Consider the following 26,274-nt stretch of genomic DNA (forward strand, 5'->3'; position numbering starts at 1 on the left):
CCGTACTTCGGATTTGTTTGTAGGTAATGCCTTCAAAGGAGAAGTAATTGTGGGTGAGGATATAGTAGTTGGTCATGGCGACCAGGAAGGAGGTTGTTGGTTTGGAATCTGACAGGCGTTGGGAAAGGTAGTACTCAATAGCAGTAAGGCCATGGGCATTAGGGATGTTAGTGTACAGGGAGGTGGCATCAATAATAACTAGCAGGACACCATTTGGTAAAGGAACAGGAACTTAGGAGAGTTGGTGCAGGAATTGGTTGGTAATTTTTATACAGGATTGTAGGTTCCAAGGAATAGGTTGAAGGTTTTGGTGTGTGAGAGCAGAGATTCTCTCAATGGGGGCATGGTAACCGGCCACAGTGAGTTGTCCTGGGTGGTTAGGTTTGTGGACTTTAGGAAGCATGTAGAAGGTAGGAGTATGGGGAATGATAGGGATGAGCAGAGAAATGGACTCCGGGGAGATGGGCCTAAGGATGTGAGTAGTGACTGGAGATCCTGCTGGATTACTGGAATGAGATCACTGTGGCAAGGTTTGTAGGTGGAGGTATCTGGTAGTTGACGGAGTCCTTCTGCCAGGTAATCCTTGTGGCTCTAAACAACAGCAGTGGAGCCTTTATCCGCAGCTGGGATTATAAGGTCAGGATCCGTTTTTAGATGGTGGACTGCATTTCTTTCTAGGGATGTAAGGCTAAGTTGAATCTCGTGGGATTTGGGGAATGATAATGAGGCAAGGTTCGAGGTTAAGAAATTCTGGAAAGATAACAAGGGGTGGTTTGGAGGCAGTGGGGGTGGATCATGGTTGGATGGAGGACCGAACTGAATCACGCAAGGTTGAATATGGGTTTTTGATTGATTCTGTTTGGTAAGGTTGGTGTCGAAAAAGTGTTTCCACTGTACGGACTGGGAGAAGGAGAGAAGGTCTTTAACAAGTCCTGCATGTTTGAATTTTGGAGTGCGGCAAAGATGGCCATTGGCAAGGATGTCTTCTGGAGGAAAGGTTCATGACTGTGTTGCATTTATGTTTAGGTTCTAGATTCTGTGTGGTGGTGGGAGGGAATTTTGGAGGCTGGGGTAAGTGTACTAGGTCTGTGAGACAGGGTTTGTCAGCTATGAGGGGACGTGAGGGAGGTTTGGATGTTGTTGTATAGGTGATGGACCGTGGTACTCCAAGCCGGGAGCAGGAAGTGAGCAGGACGAGAGCTTTTTGAGGTGGCATTGTGCATGTTGCTCTAGTTCCTGCTGGGCAAGAGTTTGTGTGTGTTATGGGTTCCAGGAATTTGGGATTGCATAACAGGAGAATTTTGCAGATGGAGAGAAGGTACTGCAAGGTGGTTTGGACTGGGTTGATATGGGTTTCCATGACTAAGTTGGTGATGGCTAAGGATTGGCGGAATCTGAACAGTTGGAGGTCATTGTAGGAGGAGGGGTGGCAGCCAGAGATGGGTAATTTGATGGTAAGGCCATTAGGGGGAATTCCATGAACCAAGCAACAATGCAGGAACAGTATGTGGGACTAGGATCTGGCTAGGGATAAGGAAGCTCCTGGTCCCTACAGTGTAAACACTTTTTCGCCACCAACCCTAACAATCAGACTCAACCAAAGATCAATATTGAACCTTGCCTCACTCAGTTCGCTCCTCCATCCAACCGTGATGCACCCCCACTGCCCCTAAACCACCCCCTCCAAACTTTCCAAAATTTCTTAACTTTGAACCTTGCCCCGCCATCATTTCCCATATCACTCAACAAACAAAATAATCTTACATCCATAGAATGAACCACAATCCACCATCTAAAAACTGATCCTGACCTTATAATCCTACTTGCGGACAGAGGCTCCACCACTGTTGTTTTGAAGCACAAGGATTGCCTGGCAGAAGGACTCCACCAGCTGTCAGATACGTCCACCTACAAACGTTGCCACAGTGACCCCATTCCAGTAATCCAGGAGGACCTCCAGTCACTACTCAAATCCTTAGGCCCATCCCAGAACCTCTCCCTGGAGTCCATCTCTCTGCTCACCCCTACCACTCCCCATACTCCTACCTTCTACGTGCTTCCTGAAGTCCACAAACCTAACCACCCAGGACGCCCCATTGTGGCCGGTTACTGTGCCCCCATTGAGAGAATCTCTGCTCTTGTAGTACAACACCTTCAACCTATTACTTGGAACCTACAATCCTGTATAAAAAATACCAACCATTTCCTGCACCTACTCTCCACAGTTCCTGTCCCATCACTACATGGTGCCCTGCTAGTTACTACTGATGCCACCTCCCTGTACACTAACATCCCCAATGCCCATGGCCTTACTGCTGTTGAGTACTGCCTTTCCAAATGCCCGTCTGATTCCAAACCTACAACCTCCTTCCTAGTCCCCATGACCAACTACTATATTCTTACCCACGATTACTTCTCCTTTGAAGGCATTACCTACAACAAATCCGAAGTACAGCTATGGGCACCAGCATGGCACCACATTGTGCCAACCTATACATGGGCCATCTAGAGAAATCCTTCCTAAAAACCCAGAATCCTAAACCCCTCACCTGGTTCAGATTAACTGATGACATCTTTGCTATCTGGATCAAATGTGAGGACACCCTATCCACATTCCTCTAGAACCTCAACAACTTCTCCCCCATTTGCTTCACCTGTTCCTACTCAATCCAACAAGCCACCTTCCTAGACGTTGACCTCCACCTCAAAGATGGCTACATCAGTTCCTCCATCCATATCAGACCTACTAACCACCAGAAATACCTCCACTTTGACAGCTGCCACCTTTTTCATATCAAGAAGTCCCTTCTGTACAACCTAGTCACCCGTGAATTGCCCATCATCTCCCAAAGTCCATCTGTCTGACTACATAGGAGCATTCCCCTCATAGCTCAGTACCACCCAGGTCTGGAGCAACTGAATTACATTCTCTGTCAGGGTTTCAATAACTTCTCGTTATGGCCTGAAATGAGAAATGTTCTGCCCACTATCCTTCCTGCCCATCCCACAGTGGTATTCTGCCGTCCACCGAACCTACTCAATATACTCATTCGTGCTTACACAACCCCTGCTCCCAATCCTTTACCTCATGGCTCATATGCCTGTACTAGACCTAGATGCAAGACCTGTTCCATACATCCTCCCACCACCACCTACTCCACACCAGTCACTAACATCACCTATCCCACCAAAGGCGGGGCTACCTGTGAGACGAGTTGTGTGGCCTACAAGATAAACTGCAACCACTGTGCTGCGTTCTATGTAGGCATGACAACCAACAAGCTGTCTGTCTGTGTGGATGGCCACTGACAAACTGTGCCCAAGAAACAAGTGGACCACCCTGTGGCCTAACATGCTACCAAACACGATGTCCTTCATTTCAATGACTGCTTCCCAGCCTGTGCCATATGGGTCCTTCCCACTAACTCCAGCTTTTCTGAACTGCATAGATGGGAACATTCCCTGCAATACATCCTACGTTCCTGTAACCATTCTGACCTAAACCTTTGTTAGTCAGTGTCCTCACCCATCCAACCCCTTCACAGCCGTCATTCCACCACCACACCCAGTCTTTTTATTTCTCTCCTTTTCCGCTACTTCCTCCCTCCTCACCTCTCCCCTGCCCTCAGTCAAACCTGCAGCACTTCGGTGTCTGCCACACCCATCATACTAACCCTCCGCCTTCCTGCCCCAGCCTCCTCCTTACCCCCATCCAATCGCCACTCCCATCATGCACTGGTGCTGCTGCTCGCAGTGGAGTTTTACTTGCCTGAGACTGCAGTCGTGTGTGTGTGTGTGTGTGTGTGTGTGTGTGTGTGTGTATTGTTGACAAAGACCTTAATGGCTGAAGGCTGTAATTGTGAGAGTCTTTTTGTTGTGCCTATCTGCAACTCCGCATCTCAGATATATGGTGAGTAGCAACTTTCTTTCTCATAATTTTGTTAATAAAAGATATGGATAATTGAACTTCTTAATGCAGCAAGTGAGAGTAAATTTCTAGTGAGCTAATCGGTAGATCTGATCATTCTGACAAAACTCATTAGAAAGATTTGCATTCCAAATTTTCAGTAACATATTTTAATATCTGTGGAACTAATTAATTTATCAGATAATTAACATTAAAATTCAGAAGCAGTCACATTTTCCTTTGCAGATTTTGCCTCTGTGCTTTTAAATTCTGACCTTTGCCATTATACCTTTGTTGATCTGAATTTTATGCACAAAGTGGCATATTTAACCAACTGATTAAGCCATTAGTTAAGATTTTTGCAGAAGTCAAAATGACACATCTACCTGTAAGTAAGGTAGTCCCAAGTGGATGTGTTAAATGGTTTCATAAACTTTTCAAATTTCCTAAACCACCATATAATTCATAAACTAAATTAGTGTTAACACTTATTGCCCATCTTGAGTTGCAAATTGTAACCTAGTAGTTTTTCAAATAATTATTTAGTTTCCTAAATAACAATTTGTTCAACACCAGTTTCTACTCAGTCACCACCTAAAATCCTCAGTCTGCTCCTGGTAATGGCTCATGTAACATCTGTGTGCAACCTTTTCATAAAAGTGTACAACAGCCATTCACTATGCTACCATTTTCAAAAAAGTCTGCATATCAGCATTTGAAAAACTTATTACCATAATCTTGGTACCTGGGAATCCACTACTGAATTCCCTAATTCAAATATTTAATTGTTTTGACTAAATTGTGTTGTAAATAATAGGAAAGTTATACTATCGCTTTCAATGGAATGATTGACTGCTGTACATTGCAACCTGTGCAACTTTTCTGATGGATTACTGCAAGACACTCTGTTTACTCTAATACATGATGTAAATATTATCTGTCTTCTTTACTACACTCAGTATTTTGTTTTGAAGAATTTTATAACAGCAAACGATTCACTGATAGTGTTTTTAAAAATTGTTCTTCAACAGTGTTATAAGTAGTGTGTTAAATTCTGCCACTGGACTGTAGTTGGATGTGAGGGGTAAGATGACTTAGGCAACATTTGAGTTGCACAGTCAAGAAACTGGTCATCATCTGAACAGTATGAGCTCAAGTTCAATAAATGTGTGAAAAAATGAATCCAGAATTGTAATGTGGCATACATTATTAAATAAACACTATCTGCTATTTGTTAAGATTTTTAGTTTCAAGACTACAGACTGGTGTTTATTCCAAAGAGGCAAAGAATAAGAGATAACAAAAAACAGGTTGGTTAGTTTACGGACAGTGCCTTCTACGAGGAGTCAGTGTGCATTTCCTATTCTAAATGATAGTCGGTGCATAGCCTTACTTAAACATCAAATTTTTACACCTGTTTAGAACTAAATATGTTCCATAAAACATATGGGCTTCATAACATGTAAATAACTAAAACTAATACTCATTAACCCTTATGGGCTGGTGCACTGTTCTAAACATTAGTACTGGTGTGGGGCGTTGAAAACACAGCAAGGTATAAGAGCCTAAATAATGTTATAGTGCAGAAAATCTATGTTGTAATGTTACTGTATTGAAGTCTTAAACTCGTCCACAGGTTTCTACACTTCATATGCACAGGTAATACCAAAAACGATGGTAAAAACAGTAAAATTTCTTTCTTTCCATGTTCAGCTGATATGTGTCTATCTGTTCTATAAGTTTCAACATTTTCAGCATAATTTTGTGTTTCGTTCCCAATTAGAAACAGGATCTCATCAGATTATTCTGAATCTGATTATCATATGTTTCTTCTGCTTCTGCTTCTTCAAGTAATATATCTAGTAGTCTTTTGTTTTCTTCATACATACACATACTGTAATTTGGATTGTTGCCATACAGTGACAGAAAGTAGACTGACTCCAAGACTTTCATTTCACTTCCAAAGCAGGTAGAATTGTGGTACAACTAGTAGACAAAAGTGGATTCCCTTAATATAACAATTAAATTAAAAACATGGCCCTTTGCATTATTTTTATTTTTGTTATGTTAGATCTGTTGTGTAGTGTCGTGAACAGCCCAGTGTATGTTTTTGGCAACTGAACAACAATGACCACTGAAATCTAGTATGTAGAAAATAATAGCAGTCCTGTCACCTTTATCTCAGATGAACACTTGAAGTTGAGGACAACATATTGGGCTCCTATTGCATAAGAGGTATTCAAGCCACTCATGTACCTGGGAATCTATTCCACATTCTTGTACCTTCTGCAGTGCAGCACCATGTTAAATTTTTTGGAGGACAAGCTGCCCTAGTACTGTGGAGTGATTGAAGACAGTTTTAAAAGAATGATTTTATATACAAAACAAAACTGAAGTATAATGTCCTTCTCTGAATATCCATACAACTACATGAAAAAAAAACCCTAGGGTCATAATAGGCAATGGTGTGAAGATGATGTGGAATGTTAATTGGCCAGTACTACCGGCATCTGATGAACGACATGGTGCTGGTGCAGACCAGAACAAACTGGGCCGGGTCTGCTGGCATGGAGTGCTGAGATGAAACTGCTGGCACTGCCAGCTTTTAGCACTGTGATTGAACTGCTGATGTGCCTGAACGGAAGTGCTGGTAATGCTGGTTCATGGCCCAGGGCGTAACTGACTTCGCATGGTCCGGCGGTGACCGAAATAGTCGGGAGCAGATGAATATCTGCATGGCACTGGGAGGGCACACGACTTGGTGTAGCAAAACTGAGCTCTGCCGACAGTGCTCTCTACTGCAACAAGCACGCTGCCTGTTGGTGAGGATGGTGCCCCCAGACACTGTGGCTCGACATGGAATTCTATGGTAAACAGCCCAGGCCGTAGAAGGAAAATATCTCAGTGTTTATGAGAGCTGTTTACACACTCCCTCCTGGCAGGGCACCTACCCCCTGGGCCTGCTTCGTGTGTTGAGGAAACGACTACCAGGTGGATACAGGGTTTGTCCAGAAAGTAAAGTCACTGCTGCCTCCCTGCCCTCCCTTCCCTTGTTTTTCTGTGGTAGGTTTGACAACTTAAATTCTTCGAAGTATAACCCTTCTGCATCAGTACATTGGGTTTTTTTTTTTTCCCATGCATCATAAGCTCTCTGTACTCCTCAGTTGGGACACTCTTCAGGGAAGGTGTCGAAGTAACTTCATGTTGTCCACATATGAGAGATACTTTCTTTTAAGGTCCCTTTTTAGCTGATGAAACGAAAAAATGTCTGCTGGAGCCAGCTTGGGACTGAAGGACAGTTGGGGTACCGTTGTTACGCAGATTCACGTCAGGCAGTCTATGCCAACAAAGGTGGTATGAGCTGGCACGTTGTCGTTATGCAGTTTGCATGATGCGCAAAACTCCTTTTGGACGTATGCAACATTGTGATTCACACTGAAGCACTACCTTGTAAAATAGATCATTGATGGTCTGGCCAGGGGCTACAAACTCTTGGACTTCACCCAGCACTTGCTCATGCGAGCCTTATTCTGACACGGCAGTGGCGTCATGTCGTTTCACATTCTGCCTGTTTTACCCCAGATTGTACTGAAAGATCCACGAGTCATCCTCAATGTTCACGTTGTCCAGGAAATTGGAATCATCTTCACAGAACCCCACACTTCCACTGGATGTTGCTTTTGCACGTTAGCCAAAACTCTGGGTACAAGCTTTGCACAAATCATCCTCGTGGCCAAGCCTTCTGACACAATCTCATGAACAACTGTTTTGGGCAGATCTGATAATTCTGACTTCCAGTGAACACCCTTCGACTGTCTGAATTAGTAACTGGCGCACATAAGGCACATGGTCATCTGTTTGTGATGTTGATGGATATCCTGCGCAAGCCTTGTTGGCATTCGGAAGGATGACAGTTCAAACCCATGTCTGGCCATCCTGAATTAGGTTTTCCATGATGTCCATAAATCGCTTCAGGCAAATGCCAGGATGGTTCCTTTGAAAGGACATGGTTGCCTTCCTTTCCCATCCTTCCCTAAGCCAATGGACCAGTGCACTCGCTGTTTGGACCCCCCACCCCCCACCCTTGCCCCCTGCCCCCTTTCCGAATCAACCAATCAACCAACCAATGTTGTCAGCAACCTCCTCCTGACCTTCTCTATACACATCTTGTGCCATCTTTTTGACTGTGATGTGGATAGGCAATCATCTCTGAAGGCTCCCTGAAGCATTCCAAGAGTGTCTAACAGTGTCATGTTGAGCTTCACCCAAAGTATTATCGCATAGCATTGCTCAAAAGTTTTCTCCGTCATAACATGAAACCAATCAATTATTCACAAAATTATTTAGTTGGATGGATAAAAAATTTACTCACCAAGTGGGAGCAGAACACACACATAAAAGATGGTTGTAATTGGCAAGCTTTCGGAGCCAGTGACTCCTTCTCCAGACAGAAGCGTTGAAAGGGAAGGAAGAGGGGTGAAGGAAAAGGACTGGACAGGTCTAGGTTAAGCGGTATATTTCGAGAAAGTCACTCAGAACTGTGGGTCGGGGAGACTTACCACACAGGATGAGAAGGAAAGACTGAACACAAACACTCTGTGTGGATAAGAAGAAGACTGCAAGAGACAACTAACAATACTGCTGAGCATGGGGTGCAGGACCTGTGACTTTTGACACACAAAAACAATACAGAAACTTTACAAAATCTCAGTGTCAGCCATATGACAATACAGACGTGAAACACTAATTAACACAAGAAAACAGACATGCCATATCTGTGTCCGGGAATGGCAACTGGCCTCCATCGCAGGCGGTGATGGGGAAGAGCTGGTCATCGGCGGGGCTCGTGGTGAAACTTCCAAGAAGGTGCAACCTGGGGCCTGGCAGGAGACACAGTGAGATCAGCGGTGCCAGTGAAACTATTGGTTGGGCCGGCAACAACAACAGTAGCAGCCGTGGCAATGCTAGGTGGAACAACTGGGCCATCTGCAAGGATGGTGGCAGTGACAGGACTAGGCCTGACAGGGCCCTCAGCAAAACTAACTAGCCCACAAGGATTAATGCGAAAGTGAAAGCTGCTGTAGCAAACAAACCAATATACAGAAAAACTCTTAAGACCAGACTGAAAAAACACTGAAACATGAAACATGTGGTCGAAGATGACGTCAGAACATATTTTTTTATTGTAACCATTGAAGTATGGCAGACTGAGAGGAGAGAAGCCAACAACAACAAAAACAAAAGAACATCAACAACTTACTTATACATGAACACATACTCATCACCAATAATGTGGTGGACAAGAGGAGGAGAATACAGCAGCAGTCCTGTAGGCACTATAGCTCTGTAATGCTACACAAAACCTGTTTCCTTGTTGCCAATATAGTATCCTCGTAATGCAGAGTGGCTGAAAATACTTTTAAAAGAATAATGTTATTTACAAAATGAAACTCAATTTTAGTGCTCTTGGATCAATATCCACACAAGTACATACAACAGAAATAGCTCTGCTGTGGTATTGTCTGCAATGTGCATATGCAATGAACACTCGCTATTGAGGGCAACATGCTGGGTTCTATTACATGCAAAGTATTCTAGCTACTCATGTATCTAGGAATCTGTTCCATATGCTTGTATCTTCATTAACAGTCTGCAGTGGAGCACCGCGTTAAATGTTTTTGGAAATCTGGAAATATGGAATCTGTCTGTTGCCCTTCGTATATAGTTCACAATATGGAATCTGTCTGTTGCCCTTCGTCCATAGTTCACAGTCTATCATGAGAGACAAGGTAAGCTGAATTTTGCATGACTGATGCTTTCTATAGTATCCTCCTATTGTGGATATTCTTTTAAAAGAATAACGTTATATATAAAATGAAACTCAGTCGTAATGTCGTTCTATGAATAGCCACACAGCTACATACATTGGAAACAAAGACCTAGAGTGATGATAGGCAGTGTGGTATAGACATGGGGTGTTACTGGGTCAGTGCTGCCAGGGTGTGATGTCTGACATGTTGCTGGTGCAGACTAGGATGACCTGTGCCGTAGAGTGCTGAGATGAAACTGCTAGTACTGCCAACTTGTAGTGCTACGATTGGACTGCTGATGTGGCTGGACAGAACTGCTCGTGCCGCCAGGTTGAGGTGTAGGGTGTAATTGACTTCACACTCTCTGGTGATCTAGATAGTTGGGAGTGAATGGATATCTGCTTGGTGCTGCAAGGGCACATTGCCAGGCATAGCAAAACAGTGCTCTGCTGACAGTGCTCACTTCTGCAACAAGCATGCTGCCCGTTAGTGAGGTTGGTGCCTCCAGATGCTATGGAGGTGATGTAACTCTGTGGTAAACAGCCCAGGCCATACAAGGAAAATATCTCGGTGTTTATATGAGCCATTCATACATGTCCTCCTGGCAGGGCGGCTGCCTGCTTGGCCTACCTTGTGTGCAAGGGAAATGACTACCAGACAGATACAACACTTTCTAAAACTTTGATTCGTGGACATAGGGTTTTTGGTAGCTAGGAAATTTATTGTAGTTGACCTCAGAATATGTTTAAGAATTCTGCAGCAAACCGATGATATGGATATTGTTGTGATTTTGCCTGGTCCATTCTCTTACACGCCTTATATACACGAGTCGCCTGCACTTTTTCTAGTTGCTCGGGACATTGTGCTGGTTGAGAGATATGTGATAAATGCAAGGTAAGCTAGGGGCCAATGCCTTAGAGTACTCTTTGTAAAACTGAATTTGGGATTCCACTAGGACCTGACAACTTGCTTGTTTTTAACTCTTCCAATTGTTTCTCTACACCAGGTATGTTTATTACTACATTGTCCATACGGGGCATTGTGTGATGATCAAACGATGGTATGTTTGTACAATACTTAAATGTGAAATTTAAAACTTCAGCTTTCAATTTGTTATCTTCTACTGCCTCACCAAACTGGTCAAATGACTGTAGGGAAGCCTCAGGCTCACTTAGTGATTTTACAAAGGACCAGAACATTCTCGGATTCCTTGCCATATCTTTTGCAATGGTGTGACTGTGGTAGTTATTGTGTTCTTCACACACAGTACTTTTTATGGATGCACGAATCTCTACTAACCTTTGCCTGTCATCATTTATGCATTCGCTTTTGAACCAAGAATGCAACAGCCTTCGCTTCCTCAGTATTTTCCAAATTTCATAGTTAAAATGTGATAGGCATTTTCCATCTTTAATCCACTGACTAGATTCATACTTGTCCAGAGTATGATTCAGTCTCTTTAAACTTTGCCCATAATTCCTCTGTATCCATCATACTGGAACTAAATCATGTCAGTTCATTGTCTAAGTGAGATACTCACAACTGCTTATCTGCTTCTTCTAGCAGGAACACACTCCTAGGCTTGTTGACTGATTTATTAACTTTCATAAGCATAGTCACGATAATATCATTGTCACTAATCCCCATCTCTATGATGACATTATCATTAAGGTCCTCTCTGTTTATAGCTATGAGCTATAAGATATTTCCATTGTGTCTGAGCTGTCGAACTAGCTGCGCAAAACGGTTTTCAGAAAATGTGTTCAGAAGTACTTCACGAGATGCATGCATGCCTGCTTGCCTGTCTGTTCGTTTGTGTGTCTATCTTGTACCCCCTGCAATGAATCCATAGATGTCCGCCTATACTTGCTAGATTAAAGTCGCCTACAACTAGTATTGCATGATCTGGGTATTTACACACTACTGAGTCTAGACTTTCTTTGAATGACCCTAGAACTCTAGTTGAACTAGAGGGAAAAATTTTGTCCCCTTGCAGACCTCTGACAAATCTATATGACTACAGTGGTACACTGGTTTTCACGATGCATAAATTGCAAGTTCTCACGAATAGCTGGATACATTGTTTCCCATGTCAGAGGAGGACAAATAATACAATCTGAGCTATAACCATGAGGAGAGACTACCCCTGAATTTGAAATATTCCCTCCACTCTTTGGAGTTTTTGTAGTGTCGCACCAATTTCTGCTTGCAGCTGTGGCGAGAAGTCACACACTCTTAGCAGTGTGCAAGACATATTACATGATACACTTGTTTTGTAAATTAAACCCCCTTTACTTGCAGCAACTTAATTTATTTTTTCCAGATGCATTTTGCCTTTTTCTCGCTGTAAGTCATCTTCAATGGGATCTAAAATGATACAGTTATGTTATTTTTAGATTATCAAACAGTTCACATCACGTGTTGTATGTAAATAAGTAATTACTTACAGTTTGCTGTGATCAGTGTTTCCTCTCATCTGTCTGGTCCAAATGCGTCTAGAAACAATAAACTAAGTTGCAGCCAGAAAAAGCGGATTTATTTACATAATAGGTATTTCTGTGCTTGCTGCGTAGGGTGGCCATGAAAACAAACTTGATATTACATGATGTACTGCTGCACAAATTTAATCTGAAACATTTATTGGTGGACCTAGATTAATTGACTGCACTGCTACCCGTGTGAAATCAGTCTAAATCAGGTCACCAGCCTCGCTTTGACCCATGAGACAGGGTTAAACTTGTCACTATCCTGAAGACAGTAATTAAGAGGTCTGTAGCTATCTGACAACTCTAAAAAAGATGCAGAGATCTGACCATTGGACTGGAATCCGTATGCCATGAACGTATACACGATATCCAACTGTCTCCTAGAAACTTACTGTGGTAATCTCCACAGCAGCAAAACAAGAAAACTTGTGGTTTCTGAAGAGGGGCAATTGCCTTTTCAGGAGCTGGCATGGGCTACAGTGTGTGCGATTGACTGAACTGTGCTGGTAATAATAGCCAACATGGCATTGCTGCGTTAGTACCATTAACAGCTGAAAGCGAGGGGGAACAACAGCTGTTATTTTTCCTGATGATGTTAGCTGTACTGTTTGGCTTAATGGTGTTAGCACCTTCTTGGCTGAAATATTCTGGAGATAAAATAGGTTCCCAAGTGGATCTCCAGGTGGCGACTACTTAGGAGGATGATGGATGTCATGAGGAAAAATTTTCTGGTCGGTGCATAAAATATTGGATCACTTAATTGGATAGGCAGGTTAGAAAATTTAAAAAGGGAAATGTACAGGTTTTAGTTAGATATAGAGGGAATTTGTGAGTGTAGTGCCAGAAGCAGAAGGAGTTCTGGTTTAATGTGCATCATCATACCAAGACAAACATGAAGCCAACACACACCACAGTAGTACAGGTTTGATATGGCAACTAGCTCTGCGGATGATGAAGAATTGCAAGAATATGGTTGTTGTTGTTCAAGTTTTCAGCCCAAAGGGCAGTTTGATACAGTTTTCCTCACTACTCACCCACACTGTGCAAGCCTCATAATTTCCTAATGACTGCTGCAACCTACATCTATTTGAACCTGCGTACTGCATTCATCTCCTGGTCTCTTCCTACAGTTTTACAGCACACGTTTCCCACCATACTAAATAGATGATTACTTCCACCTCAGAATGTGTCCTATCAACCGGTCCCTTCTTTTAATAAAGTTGTGCTACAAATCTCTTTTTCTCCCAGTTCTATTCAGTGCTTTCTCATTAGTTACCTGAGGCACCCATCTAATCTTCAGAATTCTTCTATAACATCACATTCCAAAAGCTTATATTCCTTTCTTGTCTGTTCTGCCTGTGTCCACATTTCACTTCTGTACAAGGCTACACTCCAAACAAATACCTTCAAAAAGACTTCCTAAATTTAAATTTACATTACTGTTAACAAATTTCTCTTCTTCAGAAATGCTTGTTATGCCATTGCCAGTCTGCATTTTATATCCTGTCTGCTTCAGTCATCATTATTTATTGTGCTATTCAATAGCAAAGCTCACCTACTACCTTTAGTGTCTGATTTCCTAATCTAATTCCTGCAGCATCCCCTAATGTAATGCAACTAGATGAATGTGTGATGAGATAAAGGAAATTATTCAGATACTTAAAGGATGATGAAAATTTAATTGTGACAGATGACTGGAATTGTATGGTAGAGAAAGGAAGAGGAGGCAAAATACAAGATAAACATGGAATGGAAGAAAGTAATGAATGGGGAGCCACATGGTAGAATTTTGCCCAGAGCATAATTTAATCACCACTAACACTTGTTTGAAGATTTGTGGAAGGTTCTTGTATACATGAAAGGGACCTGGGGATATAATGCTAAAACAGAGATTTATAAACAAGATTTCAAACAGTAAGACATTTCCAGGATACAGATGTGGATGCCTACCATAATTAATTGGTTATGAACTGCAGATTAAAATGTAGAAACTGCAAACAAATAGGTATTAAAGACGATGGGACCTGGATAAACTGAAAGAACCAGTGGTTCTTGGGAGTTTCAGAGTCAGTATTAGGCAATGTTGGATTGACACAGTGGAAATGAATACAGTAGAAGACGAGTTGGTAACTTTGAAGAATAAAATAGTGTAGGTAGCAAAGGATCACAGGTAAAAAGAAGAGGCTTAATAGAAATCATTGGGTAACACAGGTGATACTTAATGAAAGTGACAGAAGAAGAAAGTGTGAGAATGTAGGAAAAGAAAGACAATACAGTCATCTTGAAGATGAGATTGATGGGCAATGCAAAATGGCTTAACAGGGAATGGCTAGAGGACAAATGTGACACTGCAGAAACATGCGTGACTAGGGGAAAGATAGATGCCAATGACAGGAAAAATAAGAGACCTTGGAGAGATAAGAAGCAGATATATCAACATCAAGTGTTTAGACGACAAGTCAGTACTAACCAAAGGTGGAAGGAATATATAGAGGGTCTGCATATGGAAGAAAAAACTTAAGGACAATATTATAGAAAGGGAAAAGGAAGTAGATAAGTATGAGATTGGAAATATGGTACTGCAAGAATACTTTGACCTAAGTGGAAACCAAGGCTCTCGAATACAGAAGACGACATTCTCTCAGAAATATTGAGTTCCATGGGAGAACCAGCAATTACAAAACAACTCCACCAGATGTACCAGTTATATGAGACAGGGCAAATATCTTCAGACTTCAGAAAGAATATAACAACAACATTTCCAAAGAAGGCAGGTGGTGACAGATGTGAATACTACTGAAACATCAATTTAATAATTCATGGTTGCAAAATATTGACACAAATTTATGGAAAAAAGGAATTACTGGTATCTTATCTCAGCATTGGTTAGTTTGGATTTCTGAGAAATGTAGGAGTACATGCAGCAATACTGGTGCAATGTCATACCTTAGAATATAGGTTGAAAAAAAGGCAAATGACCATTCTTAGAAGTTGTAGATTTAGAGAGAACTTGTGAAAATGTTGACTGGGCTATGCTTTTCAAAATTCTGAAGGGATCAGGAATAAAATACAGAGCATGAAAGTTTATTTGCAACTTGCCCAGAAACCAGACTAGTTGTAAGAGTTCAAGGACACGTAAGGGAAACAGTGGTTGAGATGGGAGTGAGGCAGGGTTGCAGCTTATCCCTGATGTTATTCAATCTGTACATTATGCAAGCTGCAAAGGAAACAAAAGAAAAGTTTGGAGAAAAAATTAACGACCAGGAGAAATAAATTAAAACGTTGACTTTTAAGGATGACATGGTAATTCTCTGAGGCAGCAAAGGACAGAACAAATGACCTGGAAGAGCAGTTGAATGGAATGGGTGCTTTCTTGAAAAAAGATTATAAGATGAACATCAACGAAAATGTAATGGAATGTATCAAAGTTAAATCAAGTTATGCCGAGGAATTGGATTAGGAAATGAGATACTAAAAGCTGCAAATAAGTTTTGGTGTTTGAGCAGTAAGGTAACGAAGGTATGAAATGTAGACTGACAATTCTGAAAATGATGAATTTGTTAATATATAACACAAATTTAAATGTTAGGAAGTCTTTTGTGAAAGTATATGTCTGGAGTGTAGCATCATACAGAAGTGAAACACGTATGATAAGCTATTCAGACAATAAGTGTGGTGCTATAGAAGAAGGCAGAAGATTGGATGAATAGACTGAATAACTAATAAGGACAAATTGAGTTGAATTGAGGTGGATAAAAAGACACATTTGTTGCGACTTGACTAGAAGTAGGAATACATTGTGTGGTAGGACACATCCTGATGTATCAAGGAATATTAAGTTTGTTAGTGGAGACAATTGTGGGTATTAAAATTGTAGAGGGAGACATAGGCATGAATACAGTAAGCAGGTTCTAATGCTTGTAGGTTGCCGTAGTTATGTAGAGATGATGAGGTGTGCACAGGCGAGATTAGTGTTGAGATCTGCATCAATTCAGTCTTCAGATTGTAGATAGTGATGACAACAACAACAACAACAACAACAACAATAACGGAATTTAAATCTGCTGCATTTGGGAGCAAAATTTATGTTTCACTAAAAAGAAATTAAAGAGAGTTGATTTGTGGAAATTAAACAGCAGCATAAAAGAATCGGTTACACTGGAAGAATTTTCACATAACCTGGAGATATTCATAACAATAATGGCAACAAACAAACAAAAGCACTAAAGACTGTTTATGCCAAGTATTTTGTGAAATTATCTGTAACTTTTATTGCAACTGTGTAGTTGTTGTTGATGTTTTTTGGTTTTATGTATTTATTTATTTATTTTCTCCAGAAACCTAGAAACATTGGATGAAAGCAGCCCAAGTTCCCTTCTCATAGAAGAGCTTCCGCTTTGCGGTAAGTGTAAAAAAGTAGCATCTCTTCATGTTCCAGTACATTGTTTGAAGTTGTGTTATATACATGGGATGTATCATAATTAATGGCGTAGACACATACAGTTAAAAGTACACAATACTAGAAGCAAAAAAAGTCTCAGTAAATATGGGGTCAAAAATGCATACCATAAGAGCTACGAGCAATTTTTCATCTTCGATACTGTGAAGCAAATCTCTTCTACTGCAAGCTCTTTTCTTTCCACATTTTGAAAAGTAGTAGTATGGACCAAAACAAGAAAAAATGTCCAGTAAACATTTGCTCTGTAAACAATATCATATAAATTATTATTGATGACTAATTACAGTTTCAAATATTGAAATGTATTCCTGAAATTTAACTAAACTGTAATAGGTAAAGAAGTATTACATAAAGTGGCATATGAAAATTTGCCAGACTGGGACATGAACCCAGATTTCTCGCTTATCGTGAGTAGTCGCTTTACCGCTTAGGCTATCTGAGCATGCTCCCCAGATATGTAAATATATATAAAGCGAAGTGGGCCTGTGATGAAAATTATAGTGATCGTCTGTGACTTCTTATTGTCTTGATTCTAAACCCTGAACAGGAATCGAGATCTGCGAGTCTGGGTAAATGAATCAGTAACTTATGAGACGATACGTGCGTGACACATGGAAGTTTGGGTCAATCCAGATAGCCTAAGTGGTAAGACAACTGTACCTGATAAGTGAGAAATCTAGATTTGAGTCCTGGTCTGGCACAAAGTTTCAGATGTCACTTTAGGTAGTATCTATTTCAGTTAACTTGAATTTCAGGAATAAATTTCAATATGGTTTAAACAAAAGAAAATCCAGGCTGGAAAAATTGCAATATTATGAAAAGAATAGTTTGCTATTCACCATATAGAGGAAATGTTAAGTCACAGACAGGCACATCAAAAAGATGGCTTAACATGTGAGATTTGGTCAAAAGGACTTCTTCTAAAGTACAAGACACTCACATTCACGCAAGTGCACACATGACCACTGTCGTTGACCTCTGATGCCAGACTGCGAGCTGCTGAGAGCAGCAATCTAGGTGGTGGGAATGAGCATTGTGTGTTTTCTACTTTGGAAGAAGGCATTTTGGCTGAAAGCTCACATGAATAGAAGTCCTTTTGGTGTGCCTGTAAGCAACTTAGCATCTCTTCTGTATGGTGAGTAGCAATATATCCTTTTTGTAGTATTGTCAATATGATTTAAAGATATTCAGGAAGAAAACAAAACCATTGCTATAACAAGAAGGAACCTGCAAAGAACAAATACTGCTGTAAATGATAAAATAATATGATTAATTTATCCTTTCTAATTTTTAGGCAGGAATTTATTTTATTCATATTAAAATTACTTATAAAAAAGCTGCAGTATAGTTCAGGATTACAATTGTAATAATAAGTATGTAACAGACAAAACATAAATGCAAACTAGGACTGGATACAGTCCCATTCTAGTTTTGACAGTGAAATCACTTAGATTAATCCAAGGCTGTAGACCAGACTGGTGCAGAAATTCTGATATTAAACAAAAGCAGAGCATTTATAGCATGAGGAATAAAATTTGCGGCAACAGAAGAAAATAAAGTGAGCACATTATAAAAACAAACATAAGTGTAATATTTGAATGGTACTAAGAAAGAGTGTAATAAAATTTTAGCATAGTAAGAATTGATGTTTTGCAGTTAGGTGTTGTACCTGTAGTGATGATGTTTAAAGATAGTGATGATGTTTAAAGGCTTTTATATATAATTTCCATACATCAGAATGTAAGTGTGCAAATACCTAAATGTTTAGGAATGTTGTATTTTATGTTCCACTTTGTTCACTTGAATATTGGTGCTGTTGAGTTAGCTGTTAGGAGGTCACTTTGTTTTGCATGGCTTTTTATCTGATGCATTAGACATGATACAAACTATGATACCATGAAAGGAACAGTGATTACTCACTTTTAATATAACAACACAACCTAACTAATTGGAGGAATTTGTTGAGCTTTGTGTGTACATATTCCTCAGGGTGTTTCACCTTTGTCTTTTGATAATCGTGGACCGTAGCTTCGTATTTGTGTGATGAGCATCCTTGTAGCTTTTACCTTTATTGGAATAATTGTGTTTACGGTCTGTCTTGCATGTTAAACATACGGTATTTGTTTGTTATATGGTCTGTATTAATATCTTCCTCACATCGCCATGAATCACCAGTGACATTGCTAAGTATGCTTGTAAAAGTGTACTAGTGCTTGATATTCATTTCTGAAGACATTTTGCACTATGTCTTGCATTCTTGATCCATAACTGTTACCCAACAAAAGGACTTAATTTATGTTTTTGTGATGAATTACTGAGCTTGCCTTACAATTTGTAATTAGTCCTGTCAGGCTGCATTTGATGTCTCTGGATTGGCTTTATATTTTTACCAAAGGTTTCAAGCATACTATAGTTGTTTGAAGTAGCAAAAATAATGTTAGAAAAATTATAGAATTTAAAATTTTTCATGGTTTGACCTGGATTTTTACCCTTTATACATGTTTATTCTATGGATAACACTTTATTACAGTAATATGATCTGTCCATAACATACTATGCAGAGTTGAAATGTGCTGTCTATTCCTGACGATTTTTTGCAGAATCTGGGCCACTTAATATGTCAACTCATAGTTCTGACAGTCCTGAAAGGATCACCAAAAGGTAAGCAATGTTGCTCTGTTTTCAGTTAGTCATATAACAATCATCAAAATGGTGGTCCAACATTCATATGGTATATCCGATTTGGGGTTTAATGTATGGCAGTGGTAAAGGTATATTTGGTTTTAGAGTTAAATTAGATACAGTGTTCCATAAACCATAGAGAGATCATCAAGGACATAAAAATGTTAGAAAAGCAGAAACATGTAATATACATATATATTTCCCTCAAAAGATCCTAAGGGGGGGATGTGGGAAAAAAATCACATTTGTTGTCTACACACCAATTATAAAACTTACCGCAAATATTTAAAAGTGTAAATAGTTATGCACATAATTTAATACCAAGACTACTGTAGCTAAGCATCATCTGAAACAAAATCAGTTTGCAAGACACAGAGGCAGCATTGCTGTACTGAAGCTGTGCTAAAATCCTGTGTAGTTCTGTAACGTAGCAAAACCAATTCATGTAATTACGGGTATTCGTAGGTGGACGAGTAGGAGTTGGCCACCAATAAATCCTTTATCCTCCTCTCAAACTGCAATTTATTACCACCTAACTTTTTTTAGCTGCTTGTAAGCTCTTGGAAGAGTGTATTCCTTGATAATGGGCACCTTTCTGGACCAAAGTAAGCAATTCAAGTCTCACTGAAGACTGTTCTTATTCTTGTTGATTACATGAAATGGGCTGTTGGTTTGAAAGAGAGAGATTAGTTATGGAAAATTTCAACAAGGAACAAATATACTGAGAAGCAGTAATTAGTTCTTTGAATAGGCTACTTCAAGTCATTCTTGAAAGTGCACAACAAATAATTTGTATTACATTATTTTGGTCCCACGAAACTTCAGCTTGGCATTATGAGTATCTGGTACACAAAATAATGTATTGTATGACATTGTGGAATGGAAATAAGCAAAGTATGCCAGCTTTTTTATTGTTACATTGCAGGAGTGCATTTGCAACAAAAAATTGTTTTGACATTTCAGCAATTTTATTAGATGCCACTCCAGCTGAATTTGTCATCAAGTTTTAATTCCTTGAATTTAACACTGGCAACCTCTTCTATCATTATTTCCTCATATTATGCACATATGCTGGGTGGAAATCTCTAGCAGCCTCTGAAAGGCACATAGTGAGTCTTTTTCATTTCTTAATGGCAGCTAATTGTTTTCAAACTGTTTGTCAATATCCATGTAAGTATCAGTAGCTGCCCTTTCTAAAACTACATTTGATTTGCTGCTTATTGCAACAGTTCTATCATCTGAAGAACAAATCCCTTATTCATCTTTCTTTAGCAGCTGGATAAAAGCACCAGTGTGGAGGGAGGTGTCTGAGTGTAATAGAGAGATATGTGAAGACAAGAGAGCCAAGGACATCATGGAAGTAAGGGTCTGGGTAAGAATGTGATTTGGTCACAGGAAATAGATATGAGGGGAATGAGACACAATGGCACTGATGAAATGTTAGTGGAATAATTTGCTGGTGGTATCTGACTGGAATGATCAGATCTGTTCGACAGACATTAACAAGATAAAAACGTTTGTTAAATACAGTTTGTCAGGTTAAAACAGTGTGTTCATATTTAGCCCCAGCAACACAAAAGGTTATTTAACAAGTGAGACATCTTATATTATAACAGCAGATGATGTTGAGGCTTTGCCAGAAGTTTTGTCATCATGTTTGCCAGCATTTGGTCTGAAGGTATGTACTCCACAGTGACTTGGGATGACTATTTTTTCTCTTATAAAGTGGTCTCTTGTGCCTACTTGTTAGGTTTGGCTTTTGTAACCACTAGTCTTAGGCAGGTCATTGCAACTTTGTTGACACATAGTAATTTGATAGGATCATTCTTGGGGTTTGAAGTTACTCCACTGTCTAACCTCCTAATATTCTGAGGTCTGAGCCATATACCATATTCTGCCTCAGTTGTGGATACAGATACTGTTGGCTGTGTCTTATCGGCCAGGATATCATTGCTCCTTGATATTTAAACAGATACCCAGATGTTCACTTTCTGTTTTCTGAATCTCTAGCACAGTCTGCATCACAGTAATGTATTATGTGGCAGTCCCCTGCTTTTGAAAACAATAGCTTCATATTTTTGATATCTTTTAGATATTTAAAAATCCTTTTAACTACCTGCCTGTGCAGTATGCCCAGATTATTACAAAAAATGGCTGACAATTCTTATTAAATAAGGTAGGTCCAGCCTTGTTTCTGACTGAGCATAAATTAAACTCCTTGTTGCTTTGAAATAGGATATATTACAAATAGCTTCTTACTCTTTCTCTGTTTTTGGACTCATATCATGAATGAGCACTTGGTTATTGTCCAGTGGTGTAGATATCAGTTTATGTTCTTTCATACTGAATCTGTTGAGTATTTGCTTCATATAGAGTATGTGGTCTCTCTAAAATAACCTTCTTTGCTGTTCCTTGTGATTTGGATACCTAATCAATTAGGTAGTAGTTTCACCAATATCATTTTTGTAATAGATACAATAGTCAGCTGTCAATCTTTTGAAATTTAGATTCAACAGTGTATTGTCTGATTTCAAGTTCCATCAGCAACGACCATGTTTCAGCCCATACCCTACCTTTTTAGTCTTTTAATACCAGCATCTTTCACCGTATTTGTAACTGGATATACTCCTGGAACTTTCATACAAATCTCTTCATTTAAGTCACCTTGTAAGAAAGCTGTGACATCTAAGTGATCAATGTAAAGATCATGTTTAGCAGTCATAGCAGATAAATATCTTAATGAGTTATATATTACAATTGGTACATATGTTTCATCATAGTCCAGCCCTTGCTTCTGAGCTCAGTCTTTTACTGCTAGCTATGCTTAATAGCATACAGTATGGCCTTTCAAATCTATCTTAGTTTTAAACTCCCATATGTGGTTCTCTTTGTGAGGCTGAAACTCTTCCTGTATTCCTTTCTGCCAGTTTTCAGCATTGCCTGACATGCTTGCTTCTTCCAGTGACAAGGGATCAGAGTCAGTTGACTGTTTAGACTGGTAAGTTACTAAGTGATGCAACAACTTTGGTTTTGGTATTTTTGATGACTTTCGAATTCACTCGAGGCACTGCAGTTGCTTATAATAATAATAATAATAATAATAATGATAATAAATAATATTGACCAACTAGAATCATGTTAACTTCAGTTCCTCTTCTTCCTTTGTTGTTGTTTCTTATTTTTCCAGTATCCTCTCATTTCCTCCCCATGAAGTCTCCTCCTTTTTTCTGTCCATGTTGTCCTCGATTTTTTATTTCTTCTGCTTTGAAAGCCTTCCAAATTAAGTATTTAATTTTTGAAACTGTTTCTTTCTGCTATTTCTGATTCTTTGATGTTGTTTCTTTCTAGATCTTTCCTCACTTCTGTATTCCATGCTATTGTCGATTTCTTCTTCCAGAAATATAGGAGTATTTGTTTTGTTAGTCTATTTTCATCCATTCGGTAGGGGTGTCCGAGAAAGATTAATCTTCATTTGGCCATTACTTTCGATATTTTCTCTATATTTTTGTAGATCTCCTCATTACTTCTTATTTTTCAACCATCTGCAGTTTTTATTGCACCCATTATTTTCCTAATAGCCCTTCTTTCCAGTACCTCTATAGTATATCTTATAGTTCATCGTAAGGCATTCAGATCCATATAAACATTCTGCTAGTACCACTGTGGTGTAGTGTTTTAGTTTTGTTTTTGTAGGTATACATTTCTTGCTGTAAATATTTTTGGTCAAACCATATCCTCTTTCCATTTTGTTAATTCTTACATCTATTGCAGATTTTTCTAATCCATTCTGTTATATAGTTTCTCCAAGATATTTAAATTTATTTACTTACTGTATTTTACCTATTTGTGTGTCCCTGAGTTTTGGCACATTTTTTATATTTGTCATTAATTTTGTTTTATCTGTTGAAATTTTGAGACCACTTCTATTTGCTATTTTTTCTGGAAGCTTTATTTGAATACCTGCTTCTGTCAGGTCTTCTGAAAGTATTGCAAAATCATCTGCAAAAGCCAAGCAGTTTACCTTAATTCTATTTGTTTTTCTTCCCAGAGTTATTGGTTCAATTTTGTGATTTTTTTTTTAGCTCTTAATTCCAGACCTTTACATTTTTTTCTAGAACACATCTGAACAGTTAAGGTGACAAACAATATCTAACACCAGTTTTTATTTCAAATGGCTGAGATACTTCTCTCATAAATTTGACTTTAGATATTGTACCTGTTAGTGTTTCATGAATTATATTTGCTAATTTTGATTTAACACCAAATTCTCTAATGACCTTATCTATTGTTTCTCTGTCTATATAATCAAATGCTTTCTTGAAATCAATACATAACACTATCATTGATAATTAATTGAAACCCTCAGCTGCCGACAGGTGTTGTTGACATACTTTGATGGGGACAGCTGAAAATGTGTGCCCCGACTGGGACTCGAACCCGGGATCTCCTGCTTACATGGCAGACGCTCTGCCCATCTGAGCCACCGAGGACACAGATGAATAGTGCGACTGCAGGGACTTATTCCTTGCACACTTCCCATGAGATCCACATTCCCAACTGTCCACAATCTACATATGTAATGTTCCTAGTAGACGCTTTGCCCATCCACTCATTACTCACGCCCACTAAGGTGACGATTCCCGTAAGAGCTTGGGCAACCTGTGCGCATTCGCACAGACGATGGTCAATGGCCGGGAAGCCATTTAACTATATATGAATATAGTAACTGTTCTCGAAAGAACAGATACCATTACGAGCTCTTACGGGAATCGTCACCTTAGTGTGCATGAGTAATGAGTGGATTGACAAAGAATCTATTAGGAACATTCAGTATGTAGATTGTGGACAGTTGGGAATGTGGATCTCATGGGACGCATCCAAGGGATAAATCCCTGCAGTTGTGCTATTCATCTGTGTTCTCGGTGGCTCAGATGGATAGAGCGTCTGCCATGTAAGCAGGAGATCCCAGGTTCGAGTCCCGGTTGGAGCACGCATTTTCAGCTGTCCCCATCAAAGTATGTCAACAACACCTGTCAGAATCTGAGGGTTTCAATTAATATCATTTATTCTAGAGAAGCGGCACACTCATCAATGGTATGTGTTCTTTCGAGAACAGTTACTGTCTTCATATATAGTTAAATGGCTACACGGCCATTGACCTTCGTCTGTGCAAATGCGCACAGGTTGCCCGAGCTCTTACGGGAATCATCACCTTAGTGGGCGTGAGTAATGAGTGGGTGGGCAAAGTATCTATTAGGAACATTACGTATGTGGATTGTGGACAGTTGGGAATGTGGGTCTCATGGGAAGCGTGCAAGGAATAAGTCCCTGCGGTCGCTCTATTCATCTGTGTCCTTAGTGGCTCAGATGGATAGAGCGTCTGCCATGTAAGCAGAAGATCCCGGGTTTGAGTCCCGGTCAGGGCACACATATTCGGCTGTCCCCATCAAGGTATGTCAACACCTGTCGGCAGCTGAGGGTTTCAATTAATTATCATTTATTCTAGAGAAGCTGCATGGTCATCAATGGTATCTGTTCTTTCGAGAACAGGTACTATCTTCGTATAACACTATTATTGGTTTGCTGGTTAACACTCTATGGCGAATTATTGACTAAGTTAAAAATTTGTTCTGCACAGGGTCTTCCCTTTCGAAAACCATCATGATATTCTCCCAGTTGTTTGTCTAAAGTATCTACCACTCTGTTCAGAGGAATTTTTAGATAATATTGTATACCACTGGCAGAAGTGACACTCCTCTGTAATTATTGAGATTTTGTTTGTCTCCCTTTTTATGTAGCAGGTAGATTAATGCTGTTTTCCATTCAACTGGAATCTCTTCAGTTTTCCAAATTTTCTCAAGAACCAGCTGTAGATCCTTTATGATTTTTGGTTTCACTGGAAATTGTAATTTATCTGTTGGAAATGGACAGTTTAACAGCTTTAAAAAAAATTGCAAAAATTTCACAATTTTCTTCGTTATTTAATCTCATTTTGCCATTTACATCTTTGAAATAAATACTTGGTGCCTTATATCCTTTAAGTAAGTTTGATGGAATTTCAACTATTATTTTTGGTGAAATTTTCCTCTATTTCAATAAGCTGAGAATTTTCCAAGTTTCTTTTGATTTTCCGGGTTATTTCTGATGTTTCTTTTCTTTGCTGTCTGAATCGTACAAGGTCTACCTCTTTTTTCGAACATCTCCAGTTTCTCCGTTTTCGAGCTCTTTGCATTAGTTCTCCTTCACACTCCTCATTCCACCATGGCTTCTTTTTATTCTTAGCCAATCCTAAAGTTTTCTCTGCTGCTTGAGTTATTTTCATCCAGGGTTCACGCCAGTCACCTTCTTTACTTGTCTCAATTTCTTCTCTAAATTTTTCTATATTTTCTTTTGTAATATTAGCTGTAGTGGTGCTATATCTGATCACTTTCTTGGTCACCCTTTCGTTTTAGATAGGAGAAATTTTATTTTAATCTTATAGAGATAATGACCTGAAATGAATCCCCCATTTCTGACTATTTTAACGTTCCTAATTTCCGAGATATACCTTTTAGATATGGCTACCTGATCCAGTTGAAATTCTCTTAGGTTTGGATTTGGATGTCTCCAAATTTTGGCTTTTCTTGGTAGTTTGTGGAAATGTGTGGACATGAGTTTTACCTGGAACATTTTACACACATTGATCAGTCTTTCACCATTTCTGTTTTTTCTTGAGTGTGCTGGATATTCACCTACATCATCAGTGTTCTGCCAAAAGACAGGTTTTCACATGGTAGTTCTCCAGGCTGTCCGGTCTCCTGCTATCCTCTTCGGGTCTGCATTATTTCCTCTTCCCTTTATGTCGTCTATCATCTTGTATCTCCTTCTTCCTCTCAATCTTCTCCCACAAACCCGTCCTTCCAAATCATCTGCTAGGAAGCACTCCCTTCT

The 26,274-nt window shown here is 39.6% G+C and overlaps 1 protein-coding gene across 1 annotated transcript in view; it reads left to right on the top strand.

Annotated features, from left to right (window-relative positions):
• LOC126235047 (uncharacterized) overlaps window positions 1–26,274 on the top strand; it is an 86,424-nt gene that overhangs the window by 29,908 nt on the left and 30,242 nt on the right. The window contains exons 4-5 of the mRNA XM_049943783.1: window positions 16,541–16,605; window positions 19,263–19,323. Coding sequence (XP_049799740.1) covers window positions 16,541–16,605; window positions 19,263–19,323 — 126 coding nt within the window. The remainder of the gene's footprint in view (window positions 1–16,540; window positions 16,606–19,262; window positions 19,324–26,274) is intronic.

Source organism: Schistocerca nitens, chromosome 2 (assembly GCF_023898315.1).
Source record: "Schistocerca nitens isolate TAMUIC-IGC-003100 chromosome 2, iqSchNite1.1, whole genome shotgun sequence".
In the NCBI taxonomy this organism is placed as follows: domain Eukaryota; kingdom Metazoa; phylum Arthropoda; class Insecta; order Orthoptera; family Acrididae; genus Schistocerca; species Schistocerca nitens.